This window comes from Musa acuminata, chromosome BXJ1-4, assembly GCF_036884655.1.
Source record: "Musa acuminata AAA Group cultivar baxijiao chromosome BXJ1-4, Cavendish_Baxijiao_AAA, whole genome shotgun sequence".
Classification (NCBI taxonomy): domain Eukaryota; kingdom Viridiplantae; phylum Streptophyta; class Magnoliopsida; order Zingiberales; family Musaceae; genus Musa; species Musa acuminata.
The window spans coordinates 37420718-37433498 of record NC_088330.1 but is presented as its reverse complement, the minus strand read 5'-3'; the positions used below and the strand labels follow the sequence as shown (position 1 = coordinate 37433498).

At 37.2% G+C, this 12781-nt stretch overlaps 2 protein-coding genes across 4 annotated transcripts; one reads left to right on the top strand and one right to left on the bottom strand.

The window, feature by feature from the left end:
• Positions 1–446: 446 nt before the first annotated feature.
• On the top strand, positions 447–6871 carry LOC103983016 (uncharacterized). The gene is made up of 7 exons (XM_009400146.3): positions 447–608; positions 1212–1649; positions 1756–1919; positions 2047–2127; positions 2258–2333; positions 2420–2518; positions 6498–6871. Exons 2-7 carry the CDS (start codon positions 1229–1231, stop codon positions 6647–6649), a joined length of 993 nt encoding a protein of 330 aa, XP_009398421.2. The 5' UTR covers positions 447–608; positions 1212–1228; the 3' UTR covers positions 6650–6871.
• Positions 6872–8522: 1651 nt separating this feature from the next.
• Positions 8523–12253, bottom strand: LOC135584978 (probable ribosome biogenesis protein RLP24). 3 transcript variants are annotated; one of them, XM_065176796.1, is made up of 6 exons: positions 12156–12253; positions 10991–11101; positions 9269–9382; positions 9032–9168; positions 8776–8949; positions 8523–8695 (listed from the first exon to the last, which is right to left on the bottom strand). In XM_065176796.1, exons 2-5 carry the CDS (start codon positions 11069–11071, stop codon positions 8778–8780), a joined length of 504 nt encoding a protein of 167 aa, XP_065032868.1. In that variant the 5' UTR covers positions 11072–11101; positions 12156–12253; the 3' UTR covers positions 8523–8695; positions 8776–8777. The 3 variants fall into 3 exon arrangements, with proteins under 3 accessions (XP_065032868.1, XP_065032857.1, XP_065032862.1); XM_065176785.1 differs by having other exon boundaries at positions 12160–12252; XM_065176790.1 differs by having other exon boundaries at positions 8523–8949; positions 12160–12252.
• Positions 12254–12781: the final 528 nt, after the last annotated feature.

Genomic DNA, 12781 nt, shown 5'->3' with positions numbered 1-12781 from the left:
CAAAATACATCTCACCAACTTAATGATACTTTTTCAATCAATTATAGTATTTTAGCTTGTTATAGTGATTTGATCTACTAAAGTATTTAACAAAAATAATATAGATGATATAAATAGATCCATAATCTCAATCAAATCAATTAAAGTCTAAAAATTTTATATTATAATGGTGTACGAGCAATCACAACTAAAGAGATATAATATGTATAATAATATATTATTTATAATATTTTTAATAACTTAATAAAATATTATAATATTATTAAAAAAATATAAATAAGTTAAATAAAAATATTATAAAAATTAGGAATACTATTTGAGAAAAAATAGAAAGTATTTTTTTTGAAAAAAATAAAATCGCCCTTTGTAATACTATAATAAATATAATGAATGTTTTTTTTTTTTTTGCATTTTTGTTATTTTCTTATTCTGTCGGTTCCATTAAGTTGCTTCCTTCTCCAGTTATAAGACGACGCGGAAACCTCTCGTCTTCGTCGTCGATCGCTCCCGAGTCTCCCACCGGTCGGGCGCTCGATTACGATCTCCGAGGCTTGCCGATCGAGTTGGCCGCCACCGGTGGCCACGTCGCTCCGATTCGATCTCTCAGGGTCCGTAATTTTTTTCATTCTCCTTTTTTTTTTTTCTGTTTTCCTCGGATCGTGTACCCAATCGATTTCTTGGGTTCCCATGGAAGTGTTGATCGAGACTTCTACCCTCGATTCGGATCTGCTGTTAGGGTGCTTTGGCTTTCCATTCGATGTGGGTTAGGAGTTCGGTCTATTTGGATTTGGTTGCTGGTGTTTTGGTTTTCGTTTAGTCGGTATGAAAAATGTAGTATTTTGATCTATTGATCATCTTTGAAAACCCTTTTTTTTCGTTTTTCTCGTTTCTGTTGGTTCCCTTTTGACGTGTTCTTGTATCACTTGGTTTTGTTGGTATTCTGCCTGCTTGATAACTGAATAAATGGGTTTTGAGAATGGATTTTGGAGAAATGTCACATATGGATAATGGATAAAGCCGAATTATTGGGTTTGACATTTTCGATTTTTATGGCATTGATTTGTTCTGTCATGGTTTTAATCGATTCGACCAATATGTTGGGAAAACAAAAAAGATCTTGTTTCGTTTCTCTCATCGATCGCGTTTTTCCTTTTGTTTAGTGTAACATTTACATTTTCTTGAACAGTCTCGGTTTTTTCCCATGTGTTCAGATTTTTGTTCAGAGAATATGCAGAGTGGCAGAGGCGGTATGGGTGACTTCTTTGGTTTTGGGGATCCATTTGCTGGATCTGGTGGCCTCAGCAGACCAGGGAGTCTGATTTCTGGCTTTTTTGGTGGGAGAGATCCCTTCGATGACCCTTTCTTCACGCAGCCTTTTGGAAGCTTGATGGGCCTTAGCATGTTCCGACCAAGCATGTTTGGTCCCAGCATGTTTGCTGATCGAGGGAGCCATTTTGGAGAGACCAGTAGAGTTGGGTTCTTGGAGCAGGCTCCTTATGTCAATAAGTCAAAGGGTCCGATCATTCAGGAACTGTCTGATGATGATAATGGAGGAGAAGAGACTGACAAGGAGCAGAAAGAGAACCCAAGAAAACATTCTAGAACAAGCAAAGAGCCATATGTTCAGGATCCTGATGAAGTAGTTGAAGGTGTATATACTTATCTGTTGGTTCCCTTTTTCATAGTAGTTGAAGGCTTCAAAATGATAATATTTTTAAGCGGTGCAAGATTCCTGAGAAGGTTTGGTTTTTGCAGCAAATAAGAGAAGGCGTATGCAATATGTGAACAACTTCAACCAGTCTGATAGGATGCAATCACATAGTCACTCTATTACTTTCCAGAGCTCAACAGTGACTTATGGTGGTCCAAATGGAGCATATTACACTTCATCTACTACAAGGAGAATGGGTGGTGATGGAGTGAGTAATCAGGCTTAGTGAACTAATGCACTTTTTTTTTTTTTGTAAATTTGTTTGGAACATTGCATGACTGTAATGTTCTTCTGATTATTTATATCAGTACTACCTCCCTTCTTGACTATGACAGTTTGTTATGGAGGAGAACAAGGAGGCCGATACTACTACCGGTAGAGCTACTCACAGGATTTCTCGAGGGATCCGTGACAAAGTACATATGAACATAGATTATTTTTCACATTAAATATACTTTCGAGATACTTGATTATAATGAATCGTTTTTTGTTAAATGTAGTTTATATGCTATATTACTTAAGGCACCCTTTTCATCGTCTTTGTAGGGTCACTCACTAACAAGAAAACTAAATTCAGATGGGAGGGTAGACACACTGCAGACATTACATAATTTGAATGAAGGTCTGGCACAATTTTGTGCTGCAGCTAAGAGGATGATTATATTCTTTGTTTATTTCATTTAACTGCAATTTGCTTAAAACCATCAGATGAGCTGCCTGTTTTCGAGGAAGACTGGAAGGGGAATGCTAAACAACACTTGCCTGGATGGAAGCCAGGACTTGATTTGCTTGATGATCGGAACTTAAGTAAGTAGTTATTTTCGGATTAACTAACTTAAGACTGAACTATAATTTTTCTGCATTTGATTATGTAGCCAGTTACAATATGTTGTGGTCTTCTGTAGATTGTTATTCATGGAGCACTATGGTTAATATCCTGCATGAAGTGAGAAAATAAATATATGAGAGCATATTAACATATAATTTTGAGGCTTCTTCTTGGTTTATGTACTAGGTGTTATGTTGGATTTCATAATAAAGAACTACTTCCCATTAAGTTCTTGTTGTTGGATAGTTTTTGTTAATTTTGCATTGGTATTGATGTGTGTTCAATACAAAATATCCGATGCATTTGTTAGCTAGTTGAGTCCTGCTAACTGTCACTTCCTCACCCCTTTTGATTAGTTAGTTCACACTGCTGCATGTGTTCTCAAAGTAGGTCCTTTCCCTTGGAAGGAAAGTCATGTTGCAATTTCTTCACATGGCTTCCACATCATGTTGCAGGGCTCCACCAATGATGATATATGTATGTTTTGTGCCTGATCATAACCTCTAAACACATAGTGGCTCCCTTGAGTAAAATATAGTTCTGGAATATTCTGATGTCCAATATCTCCAACCATTCCTCTGGATGATCAAGTCCTTGAGATTTTGGTTTGTCATGCCATGCACTTGTCATTTGCATCAATTGGATTTACCAGATTTTGGTTTGTCATGCCATGCACTTGTCATTTGCATCAATTGGATTTACCATACTCTGATATTATTGGGCAATAGCCGTTTGTCTCCATGTGTTAATGAGCCTTAGCACTATTGTAAAATTGCACCTTTCGAGGAATTGGTGCCTAGTATTTTAAGTTATAGAAACAACATCTTTGCTTGCAAGGGTGATCCTCTTGGGCCCGGATCGGTAAGAGCCTCATATGCTAGATTGCCCTATCATCCCTTAGCTCTTTGGTTTTCTAGTTATTTGGCTTTCTTTTATGTTTCGATAGAACATTCTAAATGTGTTGGACATATAGTTAACTTTTTATTGACATCATGGATAACACAATAATAGTCATAAAATTATAGTAGAAATAGATGAAGACAACAATAGCAGTATTAGCCTATGTCGAGGAGAAGTGCAAGGAAGACACCATATAAAGTGATGAAGAGGAGTGATAGTAGTTCTGGAAGAGGAAGAACAAAAGGAAAAAAAATGAAACACAGAGGTTTAACAAGAGACACCAAATTCTAGGGGGCTAGTTGAATGAAGTTCAAATGAAAAGTCACTATGTTGCATCAAGACATACTAGTTTAGGTTGATCTTCGTACTTTCTAAAAATATAATTTTTAAAAAGGTTTTTTGTCATGCATCTTTGTGTAGTTGTATACCTCTCTCTGATAGAATGGCATGCCCTATACGAAAGCAACATTGTTAAAATAGTATTTTCAATTTTTGATGAGATTGTTAAATTAGCTAGGGCATGTTACATAGAAAATTTTAATCTTCATGGTAGTTTAATCTTCATGGTAGTTTAGCAATGCCCATGGTGCATTGGAGTTGTTGTAGATTGTTGAATTCTGAGGGCAGAGAAGTTCCTTTCTTATGATCAGTTTTACTGTAACCTTAAACTTTTTCTCTTAAGTCTTGTTCACATAATTTCAGCACCATACTTCCATGTCTATGTGCATGTGGTCACGTTAATTGGGAGTTCCAAATAGGAAGGAATGCTGGTGGAGCAGTATAAAATTTGAAATCCCATTGGATTTAGATGAATATTGGTTCTGCTCTAGATAGGTAGTAAATTAAGAAATTAGACATAAGATAAAACTTACGGACTAGTGAAGATCTTCGAAAACTAGTATGTAATGTGTTCAATGACATTTGTCCATACTTTGCAATTGTAATGTTCTTGCTCTAGTCAATGTCAATTGGCCAAAAATGAGTTGCTCCAGTATCACAGTAGCTTTCCTGCACTCAATTGCATAGAATCTATTGGAAAAAAAATCCCAAGGCTTCTCTACTTTGTTTCCATGATGAACTAGGTTGTAGGGGATTAGTCAATCAGCAAAAACTTTTGTACAAGTGAAGAATTTTCAAGAACGTGTGAAATGTCAGATGATGCACGTTTTTACATTGCTCCTTTCTTTTAATTTTAGTTCTCAATGACATTTTATACTTTCTCTTGTAGTATGAGTTACTTCAGTATCATAATAGCATGTTGCACTCAAATGCACAAAAGCTGGATGAAGAGAATACCAATGCTCCTCTAATTTGTTTCCAGGATGAACTTGGAAATTTTCCTAAGAGAATATATTATCCTGTATATTTTCACGGAAGAACTTAATTTAGTTGAAATTTGGTTGCTTTTAAGGGTTATGATGGCCTCTGATGTGGTGCATAGAAGAGTCTATGCAGTGTGTTGTAAGATCCTACTCAGCTTCTGTTTGATAATGGATTGGTGGTGGCCCCATGCACTATTATTCGACAGTATGGTTTTGGTGGTAGACTGGTAGGTGATTGTCAATACAAACACCAAAAAGAAGTGTCAATAAAATATTTGATAAAATGATATTTTTCATCACTGTGACTAATACAATGATTTTCTTATGCTTAGAATTTGAATGGCTTCATGATGAAATCTTTGTTCTGCAAAGGTTTTAGCAAGGGCGCTGTCTGTTTAGTTGGTTCAGGATTAACATGATATACTTGTGTTAAACAGGCATATGCTTGGCTCACCTATGCACTTGGGTGAGTTTAATGTGAGCCAAAGCCTCTTCTAACGCATCTAGGCAAAGCCGTTGCAACTGTACACTCATAACAGTATCAAGCAACCATTGTACACTTAATGCCCCTGGTTGACCCATCTGTGAACCCATACATCAATTCCTGTTTCAAAATTGACAGGATCCTGTGTACAATAACAACAACAACAACAAGGTCGCAATTCAGTATCAGGAGAAAATAATTGGCAAGCCATGATCTGCTGGTTCCAAAGGTGGCCAGTTGATAATCTGTGGATGGGTTACAATGATGAGCAAAATTTTTATTAATTGTTCCTATTTCTCTTCTTTTTCCTCCCACCTTTCAGGATGCTAGATTAGTGTCACTTGGCATGCTGGCAACTGCAGTGGTCAACTGAAGCAGTGGCTGCTCCTTTCTTGGCTTGGAGGCAAAAGCTGCCCATCTTGCTTGGCAAAAGCAGTAGCATGGTGGCAGCCATTGCTACCGCTTGCCTGGCCATCAATATCCACCAGTTGTTTCTTGCTTGACCATGGACTGGATTTTGGAATACGTGGACTCTAGAATTGCTCTTCCTTTTTCTTTGATGCTTGAAAATAAGTACACCTTGCTTCACTTATGTGTGCCTTTTTTAAGCCTCTCACTTTAAGCATTCACTACGGGGTGTTTGGTTCCCTGCAAGTGAACTGCCTGTAAGTTTTTCTTCTGGTAGTTAATACATTTGCAAGCATTTGCTTGTCTCTAGGTCACTTGCAACATGTGCATATGAAACTAAACCCCCATACAGACTTACAATTCAAAATACTGCATGTCACATTTTTAGGGTTAAGTTAAAGTTTGTATTTTGATATTTCCCTCCTCTCACTCATTACCTCTTGTGTTGCTTCTTACCTCCTTTACAGTTTGCACAACTTCTGCTTGCTTCTATGCCTTTGAAGACCAGTTGCCATTCCCGTTCTTTAGTTAAAGAGCAACTATATATGCAGAATCCAAACAGCCGCATTTATAACAATTTTCTGTGGCCTATGCATTTGTTGGCGACTGCTACTTGTGGGCTCTTTGGTTGCAAGCAACATGTTCCTTTTTAGTATTTTGCTTTTGTCAACCTTGATTAATGCATCAGTCATACTGACCCTTTGAAATTGACTCCTTTCTTTGTGACTGTTTCTTTTTTAACAGAAAGGCCTAATAATCTTTTAGTTTGTTTTTTCATGGCTTAATTGCTCTGCCATATTAACCCAATGATGTTTAACTCTATATCCATGTGTGGTCATGTAGGGAGTGGTAACAACAGCAGTCAAAAGCACACAAGAGGATGGGCACTTCCATCAACCGAGCGACCACATGACTCAGGAAGGATGAGGTCTCAGCCACGCACGGACTCTTCCAAAACCAGAGGTTCCGTTAAACGAAACCTGAAGGGGCATTGACTGCTGAAGTACATAACTGGTATGGTAATATGCTATCCTAGCATCAGTGATCTTCTGTAGTTGACATACAACTAGTATTCGACACTCTGCACTACACTGCTATTTCAAGCCACAAATACTTTTGTTGTTGTGGGACAAATGTTATAGACTTTAATGAGTTCTTCCTGACTCGTAAAACTTTGTTTGAATTTAATTCATGAAGAACATAGGCCTTACTTTTTACTTGTAGATTCTTAGCTTTGTGTGAAAAGATCTCATTGTGGTAATATGCTATCCTGGTATCACTAATTTTCTGTAGATGACACACCACTGATATCATTTTTAGTCACTCTGCACTACTTCCATTTCATGCCACAAAAACTTTTGTTGTTGGGTTAAATGATAGACTTAAAAGAGTTCCTGACTCATAAAACTTTGGACTGGTGGATTCATAGCTGTGTCAAACGACAGGGTCTCCTGCTTGATAACTACGGATAGATGCCGCAAAGATTTGTCCTGTACTAGACTTCACTAAATTGTTTGTGACTGCAACTTTGGGCCTTTTCGAGTTCTTGTGATTGCCACAGGAACAATAAAAGTGTGGCATTAGATATTAAGTCCCTAAAGTTGTTTATGGTTCGAATAAAAAAACAAAAAGAAGTCCACATTTTTGTTATCCATTCCCCGGTGAAGTTTCTTTCTTCCTCCTATCCTGCCATAGGAAGCTTCTAAAGGGTGCTTATACAGTGTTCGATAACAGTTCTCTCTTCGCTCATCAGATAGATTCCCAGGAGTGCTGGGTGGGGGGAAGGTAGTAGAGAATATGACACCTGAGTTAATTATCCGACTTAGCTTGAATGATATCAATTTGATTACGACGCCGTGGTGAAGTGAAACACACTGACATCCCACGGATCCAATTATGCATGAGTAAGATCACGATACTTACCTTTTGACAATTGAGCTTACAAGGTTTGATGTGCAATGCAGATGAATTCAAGAAATAAGATTGCAAGACCTTTTTAGCAGATGATAATAAAGCAGCGATACATGCTGTCAGTTACATCACGAGTCATGTGCTTATGATCGTTATAGGCATAGGCGTTAGGTGCTCTCGCTCGAGCATATATATATATATATATATATATATATATATATATATATATATATATATATATATATATATATATATATATATATATATATATATATATATATATACTTTTTCAAATAGATCCGTTCGACACACAAATTGGTCGACGGAAGAAGCACCGAGTAGAGAGGGGGGAGGAGGGTGAGACTGTTGGGAGGCAGGCTTGATAGAGGACAACGATGGAGGAGAAAGAGGGTAGGGATAGGCTGGAGGCGCTAAGTTGTCGCTTTGAGTACAAGCAAAATATTCATAAATATTAAAATTATATAAAAAATTATAATTAAATAGAAATATTATTATTATTATTATATTAAAAAAAATAAAAAAAAATAGGATGGAGATAAAAAAGAGGATGAGGGAGGGTTCTGCCCCTCATGAGAGGGGAGAAGGTAACGTCGGACGGGCCCCCACGAGCCCAAGGGCTAAGGGCCATGCAGATGAATTGATCACAGTTTAGGTTAGGTTTCCTTCTCGGGTGCAAAAGGGATATGCAACAACGAGTCTAAGGGCCACCACATGTCGAATCGCGCGACACAAGGTGGTGTCGATAGCGCTCGCACGCATGGGGTGAGCCCAATCAATCAATCCTCCAAACCACACCTGCTTCAATTTGCCCTCTCGGACCAATTCTGAGGCACTCGCCTCACCTCGTCGGGGCGGGAAGCGCTCGATGACAACAACACTAGTGATTGCAACCATTCCATGTTCTTTTTGAGCAGCATCAGAAGCTTTCTGTTAATGTGATCGAATAACGTGTCCACTAAAACAAAAACAAAAAAAAACCATCCATTACCGACCAAGACAATTAAGCACAAAATGTTGTTCTCCCAACCTACTATTTCAGCTACATCCATGGCAAAGCATCCATCCATCTTTCAGTAGAAGAATGTTCCAAGGAACCACCCACTCATTAACTGTGCAAACACACACAAAAGAAAACAAAAAACTTAATATGGCACTTTTAAATTGGAGGATGGATGAATGTCCAGATTACCATTATTCTTCCATTCGCTCTCCCACATCTTGTGATTGAGAAACCTTGACTTTGATCTTTGGAAGAGTAATTTCTGATCCCTGCTGCAGGGCAGCAGGTGCTTTGACCAAATTAATACTGTTCTCCAACTCCTTAATTGCCGCCTCTTGCTCGATTGCTTTCTTACCCTTCATCCTGTGAGATATATGAGTATGGCATATCAGAATATAAATTGCAAATTGAAGAAAATGGGATACCACTCGTAACGGAAACCAACCTCATTTTGTGGTGTTGAGCCTCCCTGGTCACTCTGATCTTGTCAATCTTCTTTATAGCCTTCAGCGTCATCACTGTGACATTCCTATCATATCTTTCAGGCCTGTTACGCTTCCTTTCAAACTCAAATGTCGAGTCCTTAACACGGATAGCAGTCATTAGATAGTCATCGTGTCATGCAATTTCATCAACTTAAACAAAGAAACACAGAAAAAAGTATCACACTAGCATTTCTAACCTGAGTCATATCCTTCCCATGTAATCGCCTATACGCCTTTGTCCATTTCACCTTGCGAGGATTTCTCTTCATTTTGAAATTCTTATGGCATTTTGATCGGCAGAATCGGAATATCTGCAAAAGAACTTTCATCGATGACAATAGGAACTAGCAAACAACATTATAGGCTAATAATGTTTGCATGCGCATTAGACTTCACAAACCATGGCTGACATACAAACTGTATGTATACATAACTGAACCTTGATAATATAAATCATCAGAAGCAGCGGAGCCATAGGCTTAAGCTATTCTGCACAACTTGGCATACAAAATGAAGAATGTTGGCTCTAAGTTCCTATGTAGCTTGTACTTCATATAGTTCCCCAAAAGATGTCTTTCAATGGATCAGATATGATGCTATCTCAACAAATTTGAACTGTTTATTGGAACAAATCTTAATCTGATTGTTTATCAGTACAATCCAATTAAACTATTCTGATTGTCTAATTCATAATTGGATCAGATGCCAGTCAACAACCATCGGTTATACTTATGACGCAATCTGATCATCTAAAACATAGAATGTTTAGATATTATCTCATCATAAAATCTCCTCCCACTACACAGGAGCTCACAGTTTCATGTTCTATTTCATTCTCCTCCAATGGGGTTTTTTTCACCACTGTACTACTGTCATGAGTCCAAACATTGAAAAACATGAAAGACTAACCAAATCAAACCAAATGAATCAGGTTTTCATATTGGAACTCGTGCACTTACGGATTGGCTTATGTCAATCTGTTGGGACATCAAGATCAGTTTTTCTTTAACACAGATCTGATCAAAATCAACCCCAATCTCATCTTGACATATGGTACAGCATCTATTTTGATGAAACTGAACATAATGCCTTCATTTGACTGGGTTTTAAAGTAAATTCTTTGTATAGCATCTATTTTCATAAAACTGAATGAGGCATGTTCATCCAATAAGCACTGGACTACACCTGTTTCCATGCATGCTAGAATTCTGTAAGAAGCCCATCGTTTAAAATAGGGATCGAGATCTTACGATGGCAGAACGATCAGTATCAGTCTGATTAATGAATCAGATCGGTGGAATCCATGAAAATAATTTAGAATTCTAAAAAAATCATAAAAACTAAGAAAAAGACTACTTTACTTCAGATAAGAATCACTAAGAGGATTCATGAGAGATAGATTCTTTTCTTCTTGTGCTTTCTACAGCTCAAACAATTGAGAAAACATGAAAATAATAGTAAATAAGAGCCAAACACTTGATGAACAGAAAAATATGAATGCAGTACACCTAACAAAGATTATATCAGATCATGAATCAAATTGTGGATCATTGGGTTCCTTTCTCCTTGTGCTTTCTAAAGCTCAAGCAATTCAGAAAATATAAAAAACAAAAGGAAACAAGAGATCAAAATTTAATGAACAAAAGAATGAGAACACATCACGTCTAACATGCAATTAAAATAATATCATAATAGGGTTAAGATTTATGACATATAAAGGATTAGTACAAGTCTGTCAGATAATAGTGAAGGAGCTTAAAGCACAAGAGTCGCACAAACAACCAAGTTTGTAGTACTATGAGTAACAATCATATTTTCAAATGGTACAAGTCTCCCAATTTAAGATCATAACACCTTTCTTTTGAAGAAGCCTGGAAACCAGTCTTCCAGATGAATTAATTCGGAAAACATGGCCTTACCTTTGCATCATTTCGAACAAACTGAATTCCATGTCCTGGATAAATGGTTGAGGAACAGAACCAACACTTTTCTAATCTCATCTTGTATGCAACTCAGGAGCCAATTTATTCCTGCATATCACAAGACTGATCTATAAACATGACATATTGAACAAAAAATGACACAGGTAACCACATTTGCACCCAATAGCATCGCATCAGCAATAAAATGCATCAGCGCATCAACAATTTTTTTTCAATATTTCTTACAATTTTTTTGCATCATGCAAATAACATAAGGAACCATATATGAAGCAAGAAAATCTTAATAGTTAAGTGAACCATCATAGACACAATTAAACTGAGTTATACAAAAAAACATGCATTTTAGAACAAAGCCAAGTTAGAATTTTCCTTGGAGGAACTTGTAAAAGATTCTACAACAAAATTTTGATGGGTATACAATTCCGTTATCTTGCAGGAAATGCATTGTTGATCTCAAACTTGATTCTTCAATCTTTACTATGGCTGCCACTACGAGCAAAACAAATGCATTATTGTGAAGAAAACATAGAATAGATTGTTGGGCTCAAACTTGAGCCATTCAGTTTCACAAAATTTTCTTTTCATTATGTATTAAAAATAAATAACAATCCTAACAACAGTAGTAACCTCTCCGCTATCTCTTATCCTTGAATGGTATAGCATCTCTCATCCATCACTGGAGGTCTAAGGTTCAACCCCCATCTAATGAAAGGAGTACATTTTTCCAACTGCTATGTTGGCTGATTCCCCTCTTTTAGGCTGTGGACTTTAGCAGACAAATGGGTTTTATATTGACATGTTCTTGTGGCCTTCGTGTCCTACAACGCGGACTGCTCTCTCTCTCTCTCTCTCTCTCTCTCTCTCTCTCACGCACGCACAAAGGCAAGTTCCACATTAGTACTGCATGGCATTAGATGACCTACTTCTAAGTTGCAAGCAAACAACTAAATCTTTAAAGAATGACGGGAACGCAAGTATTATCTGCTGTACAAATTGATCTGATGAAGACGATGAAAGACCAAGAAACGCGAAAGAAAGAACGATTGCATATCGCCAAAACTCAAAAACATCGCAGCATCCAATCAAAGAGAAGCCAAGAAGAGTAATGTGAACGGGAAGGGGGGGAGGATGGGATCACAACCTACCGAGACGAGCTCGAGGAAAAGGAACCAAACACCCCTCTCTGCGCTGTCGCCCGTGCTAAGATATCCAGAAACGAAGAGGGAAGCGAAACCCTAGAGGACTATGTAATGGGCCAAACGTAGCATTGACTTCATGGGCTTTTATTTCAAGCCCGGCCCGTTGAGGCAGAGTGGAGCCTACACGTAAAATTCCAGTTCTGTCCCCACTCCATCATGCATTGACAAATACAATATCATTTCCGACGCAAGATTAAAATTTCATGGGAAAAGCTTCATATTTGGCAAATATAATATAGAAATTAGGGCTTACATTCCTATATTCCCCAAAGAGGGTTTCTTTCTTTGACATAAAAATAAAAATCCTTTTAAGAAAATATGTTTTCCATTGAAATATAATCTGAGATAAGCCGAATTTCCAACTATTACAATAAAATAACATATTATTCTTTTTTTTATTTTCGTTCCCTCACAGTAAATTGTCACAAATATTATAAGGCTACTAAAATATTTGGATTAAAAAAAATTAGAATTTTCATCATGTTTTATTTTGAAGTGTGTCGAAATCTTCCTAATTTTCATATAAACGTGACATTTGCCCCCAATGGCATCACATCAGCAAAAAAAG

Bases quoted from the DNA above. Each gene is read 5' to 3' on its own strand.
- LOC103983016 (XM_009400146.3), top strand. From the start codon at position 1,229: ATGCAGAGTGGCAGAGGCGGTATGGGTGACTTCTTTGGTTTTGGGGAT. The intron at 1,650-1,755 runs GTGTATATACTT...TGGTTTTTGCAG, and splicing joins TCCTGATGAAGTAGTTGAAG to CAAATAAGAGAAGGCGTATG. The intron at 2,128-2,257 runs GTACATATGAAC...TCGTCTTTGTAG, and splicing joins CTCGAGGGATCCGTGACAAA to GGTCACTCACTAACAAGAAA.
- LOC135584978 (XM_065176796.1), bottom strand. From the start codon at position 11,071: ATGAGATTAGAAAAGTGTTGGTTCTGTTCCTCAACCATTTATCCAGGA. The intron at 9,383-10,990 runs GTAAGGCCATGT...GTTCTTTTGCAG, and splicing joins TTGTTCGAAATGATGCAAAG to ATATTCCGATTCTGCCGATC. The intron at 9,169-9,268 runs GTTAGAAATGCT...ATCCGTGTTAAG, and splicing joins ATGGGAAGGATATGACTCAG to GACTCGACATTTGAGTTTGA.